At 39.7% G+C, this 18,686-nt stretch overlaps 1 protein-coding gene across 3 annotated transcripts in view; it reads left to right on the top strand.

The window, feature by feature from the left end:
- The window catches only part of PAFAH1B2 (platelet activating factor acetylhydrolase 1b catalytic subunit 2), a 28,582-nt gene extending 16,693 nt beyond the window's left edge, over positions 1 to 11,889 (top strand). For 2 of the 3 annotated variants that reach the window (XM_070473543.1, XM_070473544.1), the window contains exons 3-7: positions 2,272 to 2,361; positions 3,144 to 3,260; positions 3,381 to 3,461; positions 4,649 to 4,771; positions 8,545 to 11,889. In XM_070473543.1, coding sequence (XP_070329644.1) covers positions 2,272 to 2,361; positions 3,144 to 3,260; positions 3,381 to 3,461; positions 4,649 to 4,771; positions 8,545 to 8,823 — 690 coding nt within the window. In that variant the 3' untranslated portion in view covers positions 8,824 to 11,889. The remainder of the gene's footprint in view (positions 1 to 2,271; positions 2,362 to 3,143; positions 3,261 to 3,380; positions 3,462 to 4,648; positions 4,772 to 8,544) is intronic. The other variant, XM_020886743.2, reaches the window with a different exon arrangement.
- Positions 11,890 to 18,686: the final 6,797 nt, after the last annotated feature.

Genomic DNA, 18,686 nt, shown 5'->3' with positions numbered 1-18,686 from the left:
CCTGGCGGTTCAGTGGTTAGGACTCCATGCTGTCACTGCAAAGGGCCTGCATTCAATCCCTGATCAGGGAACTAAAGTTCCACAAACTGTGTGGCCTCACCAAATAAGTAAATGAATAATTTTTTTTAATTTATGTGATAAAATTTTTAAAAAATTATGATTATGGAAATCATGTAGCCACATAGAAAAATATTTTTAATGTTATATGCAATTGTAATGGCCCTATTTATTGAATACCTGTTGAGTGCTAGCAAAAAGCTGGGTCCCTTTTATGGAACTCTCATCTTTACAACTCTAAAACAGTTGTCAGCAGATGTGGAAAACTTGGGTTATGTACTTGCTTAAGGTCACTGACCAGAAAATAGTTAAGCTAGAATTTGCACATGGGTTTTTCTGTCCCCAAAGCTGTGTTGCCAGAAGGAGACGTGCATATGTTTCAACTATTTTAAGGCAGGGGAGGAATGGGGAACGTGTGAAAAAATGATGAGAAAAGATACCCCAAAACATTAATAGGTACTGGGTTAAGATGGTAGAGCTGTAGGTATTTTGCTTTGATCTTTTCTGTTTTTCGAAGCTCATTGCAACTATTTAAAAAGAAAATGTAAAGGACTGAAACCATTAGAACAGCAGAGCTTAGATTCCATGATATTCTTTAAACATGAGCTGTTTTGTTGGTATTGAGAAGTAGTTGATACCTGAGTACCCGCAGAGAGATGACATGATGTGAAAGAGCACTACTCAGTGAAATTAAAGTTTTATTTTTGCTCATCTTATCCCTTAAGTTTAAAAACACTATTGAAATAATAGTAAGATTTTAAAAATGGTTGAACCCTGGTTGGGGATCTAAGATCCCACCACACTGTGCAGCCAAAAAAAAAAAAAAAAAACACTCTAAAGTGCTTGCTTTGGCAGCACATATGCAAAAAAAAAAATCTTTTACACAGGAAAGAAAAAGCTATCCCAAATCCTGTTAAATTAAGAGATGTCTTAATTGTCAAATTATTTCCAGAAATGTTTTTGTATTTTTACCAGTCTCAGTGGAATATCTCAGTTTCAGCACAGTGTCATATCCACTTGTATTATCAACAGAAATACTTATGTAGCATCTCCACCTTAATTCCTAGGGGCAGCATAATTGAATGTAGCGTTTGAGAAAAAGAAACCGCATTTGGACCTTTCTATAGAACTGGGTTAGAGACCTGCTAAAGCGTTGTGTTAATTTGTTTCAGGGATGAATATAAAAACTTAAACTGTGTCCTTTGGTTTAACATCAATGAATAAAATCTTTTTACCTTGAGAGCAGAGAGGAGCATGCCTGGTCTAGGTCAGCCCAGCCTAGAAACTTGGATTAGACTGAAAAAGCCTAACTCTGAGTTTACTACCAACTCACATTGAGAGGTTAGCAGACACTGTCAAAGACCATATTAAAATCATTCAAAGAAAATGCATGCCTTTTGATTGGATCCTAGCTTAAAAAATAGATACATATAAAATACTTTATCCAGTTCTTGGAACCATTGTAAAGATTGAATATTAGTTGTGGGATTATTGTTCATTTTCTTAGATGTATTGATAGTAGTTCTGTGGCTTTACGGTAGACTACCCTTATGCTTAGGAGATGCTTGTGGAATATTTTTTTTTTTTTTTAAATGTGTTTATCTACGCCAGGTCTTAGATGTGGCGTGTGGGTTCTTCAATCATCGTTGTGGCATGTGAGCTCTTAGTTGCAGCATGTGGAATCTAGTTCCATGAACAGGAATCGAACCTGGACCCCCTGCATTGGGAGCACAGATTCTTAGCCACTGGACCACCAGGGAATTCCTAGCATGTGGAATATTTAAAGGTGAAGAATGAGAGTATTTGCAGCTTACCCTCAGATGATTCAGCAAACACACACAGATAAAGCAAATATGGGAAAATGTTGAATGTAGGTGGAGTGTGTACAGGTAGTTATTGTATTACTTCAGCTTTTCATATGTCTGAAGTGTTCTTCATAAGAGTTGGAGGAAAAGATAAGCTTTATTTTTAAAAAAAATGTGACTGCATTTTTCTGTTCCTGTTTCTGCAGCGTTCCAATTTTCCTGAGCACAGGAGAATGATCAGTCCAATAGGACCCAGCAGTTAATTGCAGCTGAGAGGAATCAGCTTTAGGGACAGACCAAAGAGAATGTTTAGTGAGAGTAACTGGTTGGACAACTGCTCCGACTAAACCAGAAAACCTCACAGGGAAAGAAATGCCATCTTCTGACTGTTCTTTCTTCTTCACACCAGCACAACAGATTTGTCCTGGACTGCAAAGACAAGGAACCGGATGTCCTGTTTGTGGGGGACTTCATGGTACAGTTGATGCAGCAGTATGAGGTAAAGTGAAGGGCGCGACGGTGGTCCTTGGCTGCTAATGTCAGCACATCCGTCAATAACAGACTTTGATCCATTCCACTCTAATTCAGAGTTAGAAGGGAAATCAAACCTACTTGATGGGATTCTTGGTGCCATCAAGCATGAGACAGAAAATGTAGCATTGTTTATTAGTACACTCCTCTTTTGCGTTGGCTTCCAAGAAGCCTCACATTATATTTGTCCTAGTCATGACTTTCAATTCTTATTTGCATTTTACTCTTTCTTTGCTTGTGTTTGCTCATTTTTGTTTGGCCTAGCTGTGATTCTCAATTCTTACTATTTGTGTTTTACCATTTAAAAATTTTATGTATTTTTGGGGTGAACTTTTGAATCTGTTTGGGCATTCTCCCAAGGGAAATTTAAAAGAAAAGATAGGTTTCTTTTTGTCTTTAGCACTCTTTAAGTCTTTTCATCACATGTTTCTACTTCACCTCATTTCTTTTACATGATTTAATAAAGGAAAAGATGAATTTATTGAGTTGACTGCTTAATTATAAATGTTGGTATCTCGTAAGTGGTCACAACCTCTGCGTTGTGACTCAGGTCTTGACCTGAGGCCTAATGCTACACTGAGAACTGAGTTACAAAGCGCTTTCCGCAGTTGGGAGCATGCCACTTGGGATGTTAATTTTTGAATACAGAAGAAGGAAGCTGTTATTTCAAATGCCTCACAATACATTGCAGTTGAGGGATTTTATTTCCCAATAATTTTAGCTTAAATAAATGAATTTTTCTCTTTTTAGATATGGCGAGAGCTTTTTTCCCCACTTCATGCACTGAATTTTGGAATTGGGGGAGATACAACAAGACATGTTTTATGGAGACTAAAGAATGGCGAACTGGAGAATATTAAACCTAAGGTGAAATGAAGCTTTAAAAAAAAAAAAAAAATACCTTATCCTTAAGTCTTTTGCAGAGAGTTAAATTGTCAGAAACTTCGCTGGTGGTCCAGTGGTTAAGATTTCATGCTCCCAATGCAGGGGCATGAGTTTGATCCCTGGTCAGGGAACTGGATCCCACATGCCACAACTAAGACCTGGCTCAGCCAAATAAATAAAAAAGTTAAGTGTTAAAAATTTTTTTTTTCAATTACTTCTTTAAACCATTATTTCATTGTTCTTGGCTTTGTGCCTCTTTAAGATAGATGGTTTTATCATTGTTTAAGAACATTCCAAATACATGATTAATTACGGGTCAGTGTATTGCTTGTTTTGTTCATACTTGAAATTGTTATTGTTATAATTATCCTGGTCTGGAGTTGGAAGAGATTTGATGCTAATGAGGTTTGCTATTCTGTGGACCTGAGGCAGTAAGGGGAGGAAAGTGCTCAGAGGTGAACCATTGGAGCAGGTCTATGATTCGCTTGAGAAAGTAATTTTGGATTCATTTAACACACAAACAGATTGGTAATCACGGCCTCCAAGTTCTTCTAAAAGAAATTTGAAGCACATGTGAACAAATGTTCAGCACAAACATGTACCCAGTGCCTTATCAAATGATCAGTGTCCTGAGTTGGCATGCTGCATATAAGTTTTTCTAACCCCAAACAACAAAAAGAGAAAAAAGCTGAGGCACTGATAACAATTGGCTGTAGTAGAAAGTATTTTATTTTTGCCTTTCTAATAGAAAAACTCATGCATATTCTTTTTGTGCTAGGTGGAAATTACTTTGTTGGGTTACATAGTAAGATGTGTGTCCATAGATGATAGTCACCATATAAAAATTTTTTGTTAAAGCAGAAAAACTTCAGAAAACTATATCCAGCCTCCATGCCACTGACTTTACCTTAAGTAGAACTGTGTATTTGTACCTAATACCCTCCCTTGGGTACTTTTATTTTTGTTTTTTCTAGAAGGTTACATCTGCTAGAGTCTTTTAATGTTACTTATATTTTCTCCCATGTTTCTTATTTCACTTTGTTTTTTGACATGCAGTGGTTTTATTTTTATACAGTTAATTTTTTTTTTTGTATAGTTTCTGGATTTTAAGAGGTTAACTACCAACTCCACAATGATAAAGAAATTTTCCCATCTCTTCCTATCACAAACACTTAAGTATTGCTCTGTTTGAAATTTATTCTGATATTAATATATATGAGGCCTACATTACTGTTTAAGATGCCTGCCCTGTTGAAGTTAACCACTTGAGAAGTTCATCTTTCCTTCTTTGATTTTGAAATAAGATTTTCAGCTAACTGGTGGACATTCCTTTACTCCTGAGTATCTTTTCTTCCTTCTGTCAATCACAGGTCATCGTTGTCTGGGTAGGAACAAACAACCATGAAAACACAGCAGAGGAAGTAGCCGGTGGAATCGAGGCCATTGTCCAGCTTATCAACACCCGGCAGCCACAGGCCAAAATCATTGTGTTGGTATGAGGGCTTCGGGTGGGTGGGGGCCTCGGTATCTTAAAGTAAAGGTGAGGTGCCTTCTTAGCAATGGGATCAGTCATGAATATAGAGAATCTTTAGGTTGGAAGCAGCTTATGATGCTCCTGAGAAGCTCTTGTCTGATATGGGCCTTTGTCTTATGGGTCTCATTATTTCCTAGAACAGCTGTGGGGATTATCTTTTTTCTGCTCATCCTTATTTAGAATTGTAAGTCCTCTTTGTTGCCTAAGGTAGTCTTAGTTATTACTGTTTCTTTATTTGATTGCACGGAATCTTAGTTACGGCATTCAGAATCTTCAATCTTCGTTGCAGCCTGAGGGATCTTTTTTTTTTTTTGTAAGTTGCAAGTATATGGGATCTAATTTCCTCACCAGGGATCAAACCCAGGTCCCCTGCATCAGGAGCGTGGAGTCTTAGCCACTGGACCACCAGGGAAGTCCCCTGAGTTCTCTTTTCATTAGACCTGAGTTTAGATTAGCCTAGATCTGTTGTTTTATTCCATTGTTAATATAGTAGAGATGGTGTATTTATCAGGATCTCTGAATTCTTTAAAATATGTCAGAGATTCCATCAGGAAGAAAATAGGTACTTCATAACCTTACCCCTCCAGGAAACGCTACCCTTCGTAGAATTAAAAGCATTGTCTTTATGATCTCAGGGGTAAACAGCTGTCTATTTCAGTGTTAAAGTTTACCTGTAGACATTCTTAGCCAGCTAAAAAGATGTTTTTGAGACAGCTGGTATATATTCCGTTTTTTAATGAGATAAATGTTATTAAGGTAGTCATTTGTTCAAAAAAAGTGTGAGAATCACTATGTACGAGGCACTCTCCTAGGTCCTGAGCGTATAGAGATGAGTTAGACATAGTCTCTCTCAAGGAGCTGGTGGATGGACATAGCAGGATAAATACGTAAAAGTTGTCATCTGAGTTTAGTTTCAAAAAATTCATTGGTCTCCAGACAAACAGAGAAATTAAAGAAGAGAAAGTATTACAGAGAAGAGGAAGAGGAAGGAAGAAAGTAAGGAAATGATCAAAGACTTCTTCATGTATGTGTTTGTTGGGTGAATGAAGGAGGAGGGTACTGTAAGAATTGAAGGTTATCATGGAATAAAGTTCAGGTCTTAGAGATAGTTAGGATAGTTGGATACTTGGATAGTTAGGAGAAAGAGGCCACAGTTCCCATTGTAGGAGTTTGGATATTATAACAGAGTTCTGGGGAGCCAGGTCTTGTTTTTTTATTACATGGTATTTAAACTTACTTGTTTAGATCTTGCCTTATTCAAGAAAGGATTACATTGTGGTTAAGAGTCCCATCTCTGAAGTACAGTGGCTGGTACATTGTAGTTGCTTAGGACATACTTGTTGCCTGAATGTTGCTGGATAAATCCTCCATAAATATTCTTTGTTTCAGCCAGGCTTTTGAGTTTGATATACAGTGGTGTCATCTGCAATACTAAAACATTGGAAATAACCTAAATAATCAACTCCATGGGAGAAAGATTACACAAGTCATTGAATATAATAGCACTAATCATGTGACAATTACATGGTCTGGGTGCAAACAAAATTTACAGTATTATTTAAGCGAAAAGTCTGAATGCTAAACAGAATATATATTATATTTGGAATTGCTTGAGAGTGAATATGCAAGTTAGAAAAGGAAATGAATTTAAAATTATTGTTACATGGTAAAGGAATTAGGATTCTAATTTTTTGTCTCCTTTAACATTAGCAATTACCACTTACTACAGAGAAAAATCACAGATCACATGGCATACCCTTGATACATTAAGGAAAATGTTCCACAAAACATAAATGACTTTTCTCATCCTTGCTTGACAGTCCCAGTAGGGATGGCGCTCTGCTTTTGCGGCTTAACGTTTTTATGGCTTCAACTGCTGTGACATTCTCTGAAAATCAGAACAGCATATGTGTTTGTTGGTCGCTGACCATCCTTCCTAGTTGCTCATTATATCTCAGCCAAGCTTTGATGTGCCAGCAGTGAGGGCTGCTTTTCTTTATTAACTGTTACATGCAGAACCTTACACTTTTAACAGTCATATAAACTAGGATTTGGGATTGACCTCATTTGCACTTAACAGGGATAGAAGGAGATGGATTGGCGAATCATATTCATAGTTCTGTCGCTCTCTTTGGAACTGTACAGTCACACAGCAAATTGAAAATCAAAGCCCAGCATCTTGCTGAAAAATTTTAAAGTAGACATGAGTAAGTACTTCCTCTAGGCATAAAACTTTTTTTGTTCTTTTAGTAGAATGCCTACAGAAAACCCATTTTTATGAAATAAGACCTCTTATCAAGTAGGAGAAATAAGTGGCAACATTTTTCCCTAAATAGCAACTTGTTGTTGTGGCATCATGAGCTGTAAACCAGCTAAAAGGTTGGTTGGGGGATTTCTGACAGTTTTATAATAGAATCGATTATCTATAAAGGCCATTTCTAGTTTGAGATGATAAAACCTTCTCTTACCATATAAGAGTCAGCTTTTATTTAGTAGAGGAGAAGGACAGACACCTGATTTAGCTGTAAAATATATTAGATCATTAACAAGTTAAAAACATATTGAGGACACATCTCTCTTTTGTTTATTGTTTGGAACTTTTTGTTTTGTATTGGAATGTAGCCGATTAACAGTGTTACGATAGTTTCAGGTGAATGTGAAGAAACTCAGCCACACATATACTTGTATCCATTCTCCCCCAAACTCTCCTTCCATCCAGGCTGCCACATACCATTGAGCAGAGTTCCCTAATATGTATATTTTGGTGGGAGAGTACTGAACATTTGAAATCTTGTATGTGTTTTATACTTACAGCACACTTCAAATTATCTTGGATCTGGCCATTTGAAAGTCCCTTTTACCTGGCTGCTGTATGCTTGTGACCATGCCCCATCGTTTTTGGGGGGATACTTCTTTACTTTCTGTCATTCAGGATATTCCAAACTCATCTTGTACCTGCCACATCTCTTTTCATACTACCAGATGATTCATCAAGACAGCACTTGTTCCAGCTCCATTTCTCATCTGTGCTAGTGAGGTTTCAGATGACAGTGATGAATAGATGTGTGTTTGATTCAGATGTTCTAGCTGTATGGTGGACTGTTTGGAGAATGAATTGAAGGAAGATACTACTGAAGGGAGGAGGGTCAGTCGGATTTTTACATTAATTGAGATGAGTAGTGATAAATAACAATGTTGTTTATAATCAGAAAGAGAGAATGGATTGGAAAAATATTTAGGATGTAAAAGCTGAGTGATTTAACAATAAATAGACACGATTTATGGGATGAGAGACTCAGGGATGTTGAAAGGACAGTTGCCATAGAGAATGTGGAAGGAACTTAGTCTAGGGGAGATGATAAATGGTTTTTGGACTTGTTGAGTTGGGAGTGCCTGAGAGACATTCAAGTTTGGTTCTATACCTGGACATTCAATAGGAGTTCTGAAGCTGTGGAAGTGATCTGGGCTAAAGTATGTAGAATGGGAAGAGTACTGGCCCAAAAACAAGACCTTGAGGAATACCAGCAATTAAGAAACAGGAGGAGGAAAAGGAAGCCGGGAAGAAACCAAGGAGGCATAGTCAGAGAACTTTTTATTAAGATGGGCCTAGTCCAGTGTTTGAGAAATCAAAGGTATAAAAAATGCTACATGGAGAGTTCAGGGATATTTGAAGTCACAAGTAAGTAGAGAAAAACAGTGAGTCTTCTCATATTCTTCTCTGCTCTTCCCCAGGGTTTGTTACCTCGAGGTGAGAAGCCCAACCCTTTGAGGCAAAAGAATGCCAAGGTGAACCAGCTCCTCAAGGTTTCCCTGCCGAAGCTTGCCAATGTTCAGCTCTTGGATACAGATGGGGGCTTCGTGCACTCGGACGGTGCCATCTCCTGCCACGACATGTTTGATTTTCTGCATCTCACAGGAGGTGGCTATGCAAAGATCTGCAAACCCCTCCATGAACTGATCATGCAGTTGTTGGAGGAAACACCTGAGGAAAAACAAACCACCATTGCCTGACTGGCTCCCATCAGTGTTACTAGCATCCCAGCCTCCTCAGATCAGTTCTGTCACTGGCACTACAGAATCCTTCTCTTTCTTAAGGCACTTTGCATTGTCGAATGTTCTTGAATGTTCCTATCTAGTGTTTGAAGGGGAGGAGGGATTTAAACTGGTCCTGTACATAGAAGGTTTGTTTTACACAGGAGAAAAGTTAGCCAAGGAAGATGGTTGTTTAAATTCATTTGAAACCAGAAGGGGACTTTTTAGTTATATGTGTGACACAGTCATTGAATTATCACTGTTTTTCCTAGGACAACATCAAGCCTAAGTACTGAACAAAATGAAGATGCTTGGCCTTTCTTTGTGTGGATTATGTCATATATAATAATGATTAGAATCACACCTACTTGGCTTTAAAACAGATGTTTTTCCAGTTGTTAAAGTTCATTATTTAGTCTTTTTTATTTTGCTTTACTCATACATATTCTCAGTGTTGTAGCAACATATAGCATCAGATTGAACGTGCTTGTCATTCAGATATGGGAGATGCTATAGTCACTAGTGAATTTGTTCCACTCTTAATCCTTCTCATGCTCAGCAGTGAAAAATAGGTTTGGCCCCATCTGGGGGACTCTGTTGAGGCTATTATTTTTATGCTGCTGAATATCATGTCTGGAATAGACCCATGCATGCAGCCTTTCCTCTATTCCCCCTCATCCCCTCTCTTTTTTGGGGAGGTCCTTGTTGACATTACAAGCTTTTAACACATTTTTAACCTAGGAGCTCTGTTGCTGGAAGTAGAAGCCCCCAGCCAGTCACTCTCACGATGATATTACTGACGTGTAACTCATTCTTGTGCGGTGTTCTGTGCTATAGAGTCTGTGTAGTGCTGTCCATGTTCAGAGTTCTGATTGGTTGGTTTGTTTCTCCCTTAAAACCTGTTAACAGTTTTCCTTCTTTTAGGGGGAAAAAATTGGAACTCTGTTTCCAACTCCATAAGACCTGACTTTTTTTCTTGGCTTAGTTTTTAAATTATCAGTCCAGAAAAATCTGGCCTCTTCTCATGGGGAAACAGTGAAACTGCTCTTCAGAATAAACATTCTATTTGATCACCCCTGTTTTAGTTAAAAAAAAAAAAAAAGAACTAGGTTTGTGTAACCTTCAGGATTTCTCCTTAATATGTCTTCACCTGTGAATTTCTTTCAAGAGAGCTCTTTGTAATCTTAATGGTTTGATGAGCTATGAGAACTGCCATTTAAAAAATAATAGGAGCAGGTGGTTTATTATTTAATATACCAATGGAATATATACAAACTGGATCTACAAATGAATACTTTAAACTGGACCAGGTGGATATTGAAGTAACCCATCCAGATGGGCTCTGCAGAGATTCAGCTTAACTTTCAAGTTCAGTAACTAAGGCATACATTTCATATTTGGCTTGCAAGGTACATGGCATTGCTGTTGTGTGTTGGAGGGGGATTTGTGGTTTGTGCTAAAAGCTACATCTGATTGAAAGAGATAGAACTTCGGCTGATTTTTTTTCTTGTCAAGGCTTTTTCTAGATATTTTGTGGGGTCTTTTTTTTTTTTTTTTTTTTGGTCTTTAAAAACAACTTTTTAAACATGAATGTATCATGTCTGCATTAACAACTGAAAATATATGTGATGTTTACTAAACTTGTTTAGTATATTAAATTTTCCTTTTTATTTTTAGTAGCCCAGGCTCTTGAGTTTTTCAGGACAGATTTTTTTTCTTAGCTGAGGTATAATTCTAGGGAGGAGAATTAATTAAGCCACAGTTTTATGTGTGAAAAACTGTTTCCTCTCCAGGTCTTTTTCTGTTGTCAGAGATGGGAGTACAGTGCAAACCCATTAGGTCACTCCTGCAGCATGTACTTTTAGCTTCTCTCTTGACTAAGAGTCACATATCCCTTTGTCAGCTGACCTTCAGCGCTTTGCTTCTGTGTATAAACCTCGGATGTTACTACATTTTATAATTACCAGAGCTATTCGAGCAATAGTATTTGAACCACTAGTCTTTGAAATAAAAGTCAGCCCCATTGCTAACAGTGCAGATACTGAGTCCACTGTCATTTCTTGCAGCTTTCTTTGTGCTGCTTTAGGCAAAAAGTGTTCATCTGTTTCTCTTCATTTGACACCCCACTTTGCTGCAGTGACAGAACTTAATGCCTAATCTTTAGATTTCATATATATATATATAAAATACACACACACACACACACACACACACATATATATATATATATGAAGTTTAATGAACTGTCCAAGTGAAATGTCCTAATTGTCCTCGTAACTAAGGAGCCGGTTTTGCAGGCAGCCAGCGAGGTGTTTTTCTGTTGGTCTCCTAGCACATTCCCATTCCTTTGCCCACCCATTCCTACTATACTAGATGGCAGCTGGTGATGCCACCGTGAAGGTTTCTGCAGTCCTGTCTTGAGTGTGGCAGGCTGGAAATGTACTGCCAGAGGTGAGCTGGGGTGTATTTTGCTCCCCACACATTTCTAGACTGCTCCCTACAGGCAGTGTACTGGCTACCACCTCAAGTCCAGACATGACTAAAGCTGAATTTTGTGTCAGTAACCTTAACCCACCGAAACAAATCTTGAGTAGCTCATATCTTGCTCTTAGGAATTCTGTCGTCATTTAAAAGTAATGTTCAACTTTCTTTTCCTTTTTTATTTGTTTAACCTAGTCACTGTTTACAGTTGTATGCTAAAGCCTGAGATATTGTCTGTGCTGTGGTGTATGAGCATTGCCAATTTTATATTTATTGCAGCAAAAAAGAAACTAAAGATTTATGAAAATGAGGAGCATGGCTATGCTCCTAAATCTGTGTGGGTGCATGTGGGAGAAGTGAATTGCGGTCTCTTCAAAGGAGGCTTTTGGGGGTGGGGTCACCCAGGCTTCTCCTTGGTGTTCCTGCTTGGGGATCACTGCTGCTAGCTGACTGGACCTCCCCAATGGAAGTTTTGTGATTCCGCTTTGGCAAAGTTTCATTAACTAGTAGAACTCATTCTGTTTTAGTGCATATTTCAATATAAATGTAAACATTTCACTCGAACTCACTGTCTTTCGGTCTCCTTTATCATAGCTTGAATTCCAGTGTCAAGAAGAAGGGATGGTTTTTTTTCCTAATCACAAGCAATTAGATACTTCGGTCATCTTGTTTCTTTTCTGTGGAACTGAATGTACCAAGCTGACCCTCATCACCTATCTCCTCGGGGGTGTAGAATGGTCAGCGGGGTGGGATGAGCAGATAGAAGGAATCTTAAGTAGATAAATGGAAATAACTGTCAAAATGTTTCAGATTTGTTAGTACTATCTGGTAGTTAAAAACAATTAACTCTAAAAATTATTAAATTGACCTCTTGATGCTTTTTCTGATTTCATTCTTTAGAATTTTATTCATGTTAACTGCCCCAGCTTCCACGGTTTCTCCTTCCCTCCCGCTGATAATCACCAGTTGTTCTTTCTTACACTTTGGCATATTGCTTTATTGTTGCCCCCAGCCTGAACTTAAGTGTTTCAGATTGATTGAACTATTCTGAGTTTCTGTGTCATCTAGGGAGAAAAGCTTCTAGATAATATTTCCCATATATTAATCACCTAAGCACTTTAGGTAGGTGCATTCCCACTTTACTGTTTGGCCTGGGAGAGTTTTCTGTCCTGTCAGAGATGAGTCATCTAGGTGGTTGAGCTGGGCTTTGAACCCCACTTTGCCTGACTTCAAAGTCCTTGCCCTTGGATTGCTCATTCAACCTGGGGTATCTTTTTAGCTCTAGAGTCTGATTCACAGTTCATGACAGATAGATTCCTAGTTTAAGTGCATTCCCTGGCTATCTTGTTTCCCAGCTTAAAAACCAACAGTAGATTTAAATTGTGTTTATGGAGCTGAGCATTTCTAGTGGTCCACATGAAGGGGTTTAAAGACTACCTGGCTACTCTATGAACATGTCAGTAAGTTCAGATTGGCAGGAGGATATTACTTGGAGGAGTTAAGTGAAATAAGATTTAAAATCTAAAGAAAAGGGTCCCTGGTAGTCCAGTGGTTAAGAATCTGTCTTGTAATGCACAAGACACTGGCTCGATCCCTGGTCCAGGAAGATCCCACATGCCTCAAAGCTACTAAACCTGTGCCCCTCAACTACCGAGCCCATGTTCTAGAGCACGGGAGCCAGCTGAGCCCCAATGCCTGCTGAAGCCCATTAGCCTTAGAGCCTGTGCTCCGCAACAAGAGAAACCACCACAAGGTGAAGCCCTCCCACCGCACTTGCCAAAACTAGAGAAAACTCAGGCGCAGCAACGAAGACCCAGCACAGCCAATAAATACATATTTTTGGAAAAATTTAAAGGAGGCCTTCCCTTGTGGTCCAGTGGTTAAGAATCTGCCTGCCAATGCAGGGGGCACAGATTCCCAGGGTCGGGAAGATCTCCCATGCCTTGAGGCAGCTATGCCCGTGCGCCACGACTACTGAACCCATGTTCTAGTACCTGGGGGCCGCAACTACAGAAGTTCAGGTGCCCTGGGGCCCATGTTCCACGAGAGGAGCCACCACAATGAGAAGCACAACTGGAGAGTGGCCCTCCACTCTCCTCAACTAGAGAAAGCCCTCTCGCTGCAACTTAGGCCCAGCACAGTCAATGAATAAGTTCATTAAAAATTCTACAGGATACAAAAGTAAAGTACAGCCCATGATAAATGGCAGAATGATGAGTTTCCTGGTGGTCCAGTGGCTAAGACATCGTGCTTCCATTGGAGAGGGCACAGGTTCATCCCTGTTTGGGGAAGTAAGATCTCATGCTGCCCGGCATGGCCCCCCCAAAAAATTGTTTTAATAAGTAATACAATAGGAGTTGCCAGCTTCCACATGCTGAGGGATAGGGGTGGGGACCACAATTGCAGGTGAAGATACAGAATGAGAGTTCATATGAGACCAGAAAGCGCAGCTGCCTCCCTTGAAGTCCACTGTTGAGCTGGTATAGTGCGGGTGTGGGCTGTGGACCACCTCTCCTGACTGGGTGAATGGCCTGTCTAACAGGGTGGCTGCTGAGTGGCAGGGTGGCTTGGACACAGTTCTTCATCACCCTCGCCTCCCCAGGTACTACCTGCTAACACGTCTGCCCCAAGCACTACCTCTTAAGAGCTGTGTGACCAGAACAGGGGTTGATTACAGCAAACTGATAAGCCAATATGGTGTTTCTCAGCAACTAAAAGTTTCTATGTTTTTTGTAACATTCACTTTGTCACCTCTAACCACGGTGAGGCTACAATATTGAAATGATTTACTCCTATAAAGGGATAAGTATGGAGATACTAAGCTGAGGTGTTTTTTTCTCCTTTGTCTCCCCCATCACCATCTAATCAAACCACCTTCCTCTCCAACCACCCCCTAGAGTTGCTTACAGGTTCCTCTTAAATCACAGCAGTGAAAGCCACTGGAGGCCTGAGGCTTTGTTGATGGTGTCATAACGACCCCAGTGAACCTCTTCAGTGGCCCAGAAGTGGGAGAGAGGGTAGTGTGGTGGAAGGGGAAGCTCCCTCACCAGCATGTACTTGGGAAAGGAGCCAGCAAGGGAATCCATCCTTGTTTTCCTCCAGCCACGGCATAGCTGCCTCAAGGCATGTGGAATCTTGTGGAATCCTGTCCCCGCATTGGCAGGCAGATTTCTTAACCACTGAACCATTTTATTTTTGGCTCTGCTGGGCCCTCATTGCTTTCTGTAGTTGTGCTTGGTTGGTTGCGGTGCACGGTCTTCTCATTGCGATGGTGTCTGTTGTTGCAGAGCACAGGCTCTAGGCGCGGAGGCTTCCCCTGTTGCCGCTCGCAGGCTCAGTAGTGGTGGCGCTCGGGCACTAGAGCACAGGCTCAATTGCGGTACATGGGGTTAGTTGCTCCACAGCATGTGGGATCTTCCCAGAACAGGGATTGAATCTGCACAACCTGAATTGACCGGTGGATTCTTTCTTACCCCCTGTGCCACCAGAGAAGTCCAGCTACATAGCCACAAAGACCTTAAATGTTTGCTAAACACATAGTCTGTCTTTGACCTCATTTTATGCTTTGCCTCTTGCTTATTTGCTGACTTATTTTAGCTTAACTAATGACATAAAAAATATGTATGTATCAAAAAAACATTTTATACACTGATAAAGCTTTGACAGCACCCCTGTCAAAAGTAAATGACACATCAGTGTACTGCAGCATGTTCTTTGATAAGCACTAATAGTCCCAGTTATTAAATGTAACATCCAATGTGCTTCATGATCCAGTCCTCTTCAGTTCATGTCCTCCCACCACTTTGAACTTTTAAGTCAATAGCATTGAACTTTTGAGTCTATGCCTTTGCCCAAAGTTGAGACCCTCTGTCTGGAATATGCTCCTGCCCCTTTTGCTAAGCTAGCTCCTTGTGGTTTAGTTGCTAAATCATGTCTGGCTCTTTACAACCCCATGGACTGTAGCCCACCAGGCAGGCTCCTTTGCCCATGGGATTTTTCAGGCAAGCATACTAGAGGGGGTTGCCATTCCCCCTCCAGGGGATCTTCCTGACCCAGGAATCAAACCCACATCACCTGCATTGGCACACAGAGTCTTTACTGCTGAGCCACTAGGAAAGCTCCCGGCTAGCTCCTACTCATCTTTTAAAAATCCCTGAGATTCCTGTAATGTATATGATTTCTTCTATTTCCAGCTCCCATCTGTATTATGTGTCTCATCTCTGAATTCTCATAATATGTTTTATAAATCTTTTATCATTGCATTTACCACTTGTCTACACTGCTAGATATGAATTCCTTATGAACAGAAAATGTGTTTTAAGTATCTTTGTGTTCACAGCACCTAGCTTAGTGACTAGTACAAATTAGGCACTGAATGAATGAATAGGAGATTGAGTGATTTCTTCATGATCATCAAACCAGTAACAACCAGAATTAAAACTGGAATACAAATCTTTTAACTTCATTTCCTGTTCTTTCAATAGTATCTTACTGCTGCTTTTAAGAAACAATAGGAAAAAAAAAGAAACAATAGACATTATTCCAGCTAGTGATAAATAAATTCACTTAAGAACAACAAAAGCAAACAAACAAAAAACAAAAAGAGAAAGAGGCATATAAAAACAGAAAGAGGTATACACTACCTATTACAGTAAATCTTGAGACATTTTCTGGAGTTGTTTGATTATAGCTAGATGGAATTGTGAAAAGATATATGGACTCCAATATTCATAGCAGCATCATTTACAGTTGCCAAGATGTGGAAGCAACAAATGAATAGATAAAGAAGATGTGGTATTATATATACAATGAAATACCACTCAGTCCTAAAAAAGGAATGAAATTATCACTCATTATCAGAGAAATGCAAATCAAAACCACAATGAGGTACCATTATACACCAGTCAGGATGGCTGCTATCCAAAAGTCTACAAGCAATAAATGCTGGAGAGGGTGTGGAGAAAAGGGAACCCTCTTACACTGTTGGTGGGAATGCAAATTAGTACAGCCACTATGGAAAACAGTGTGGAGATTCCTTAAAAAGCTGGAAATAGATCTGCCATATGACCCAGCAATACCACTTCTAGGCATACACACTGAGGAAACCAGATCTGAAAGAGACACGTGCACCCCAATGTTCATCGCAGCACTGTTTATAATAGCCAGGTCATGGAAGCAACCTAGATGCCCATCAGCAGACGAATGGATGAGGAAGCTGTGGTACATATACACCATGGAATATTACTCAGCCATCAAAAAGAATTCATTTGAATCAGTTCTAATGAGATGGGTGAAACTGGAACCCATTATACAGAGCGAAGTAAGCCAGAAAGATAAAGACCATTACAGTATAGTAACACATATATATGGAATTTAGGAAGATGGTAACGATAACCTTATATGCAAAAAAAGAAAAAGAGACTCAGATGTATAGAACAGACTTGTGGAGTCTGTGGGAGAAGGCGAGGGCGGGATGTTTCAAGAGAACAGCATCGAAACATGTATATCTAGGGTGAAACAGATCACCAGCCCAGGTTGGATGCATGAGACAAGTGCTCAGGCCTGGTGCACTGGGAAGACCCAGAGGGATGGGGTGGAGAGGGAGGTGGGAGGGGGGACCGGGATGGGGAATACATGTAAATCCATGGCTAATTCATTTCAATGTATGACAAAAACCACTGCAATGTTGTAAAGTAATTAGCCTCCAACAAATAAAAATAAATGGAAGAAAAAAAAAAAAAGAAGAAGAAGATGTGGTATTATATATACAATGAAATACCACTCAGTCCTAAAAAAGGAATGAAATTTTGCCATTTGCAGCAATATGGATGGACTTGGAGAGTATCATGCTAAGTGAATTAAGTCAGAGAAAGGCAAATATTGTGTATCACTTATATGTGAAATCTAAAAAATACAACTGGTGAATATAACAAAAAGTAAAAGCAGATTCACAGATATAGAGAACAAATTAATGGTTATTAGTGGGGAGAAGGAAGGGGGGCAATGCAGGGCTAGGGAATTTAGAGGTACAAACTATTATGTGTAAAATAAGCTACAAGGATATATTGTACAACATGGGAAATATAGCTAATATTTTATAATTATAAATGGAGTATGCTAAAAATTGTGAATCACTATATTGGACACCTGTAACACATCGTATTTTCATTGTTATTCAGTCTCTAAGTCATGTCTGACTCTGTGAACTCATGGACTGCAGCACGCCAGGCTCCTCTGTCCTCCACTGTCTCCTGGAGTTTGGTCAAATTCATGTCCTTTGTCATGATGCTATCTAACCATCTCATCCTCTTCCACCCCCTTTTCCTTTTGCCTTCAATCTTTCCCAGCATCAAGGTCTTTTCCAATGATTCACCTCTTTGTATCAGCTTGCCAAAGTATTGGAGCTTCAGCTTCAGTATCATATAATATTGTATATCAGTATAATACAACCACACTTCAATGAAAAATTAAAAAAAAAACCTAAATGGAATTGATACATTTTTTTTTCCTTCTGACTATGCCACACAACATGTGGGATCTTAGTTCCCCTACAAGGGATTGAACTCGTGCTCCCTGCAGCAGAAGTACGGAGTCTTAGCCACTGGACCAACAGGGATGTCTCAATAAAGATTGTTTTTATAGGAAAAATGAAACTAGAAGAAAAAGGTAGATTGGTTCAGAGGAACAAAGGTATCATGAATGAGAAAATCACTTTTGTGAAGGCTCCAGGGACCAATGAAATAACAGAAGCAGCTATGGGATCCCAGCCAGAATGTAAAGAGAGAGAATCCGTCCTATGAAGAACAATTTGGGAGCTGCATGCAATCTTCAGATACAGACAGAAGTGAAATGTTCTTTAGTTGCATTTTCTGATTTCTTAGCCAGAGACCCAAGCTTTCTTGAAATAGGGTGACGGCTGGCTCAATTTTATCGGTGATCTTTGGAGACACGGATTTGAGTTGGTCAATTATTCATCTGCTTGTTTTCAGCAACCTGATGACCAGACTCATTTCCTGGAAGGAAAGCCCTGAGGTTTCATTCCATCACGTGGTCACAGGGAACCAGATGCAGGGCCTGAACTCATTGTGCACATTTCCCCATCAGAATGGTGAAAGCCCAGGTTTAGGAAATGCAAAGAGGCTGATGTGTCTCTGGCAGAAAGCCCTGCTCACACCATCAAAGCTGCTTTCCCTTGACTCTCCTCCTTAACTCTCCTCCTACTCTTTAGACAATAGTTTAGGATGATGAATGCAGTCAAGCCCAGCTCCACTGTGTGGTGTTTGTGCATGATAGAGACGAGAGGTAGATACTGAAGGCTCAGAGAGTGTAATTTGTCTAAGATGGACAATGCAGGGAATTAA

Source organism: Odocoileus virginianus, chromosome 10 (genome assembly GCF_023699985.2).
Source record: "Odocoileus virginianus isolate 20LAN1187 ecotype Illinois chromosome 10, Ovbor_1.2, whole genome shotgun sequence".
In the NCBI taxonomy this organism is placed as follows: Eukaryota; Metazoa; Chordata; class Mammalia; order Artiodactyla; family Cervidae; genus Odocoileus; species Odocoileus virginianus.
This window is presented reverse-complemented; position numbering and strand designations above follow the sequence as displayed.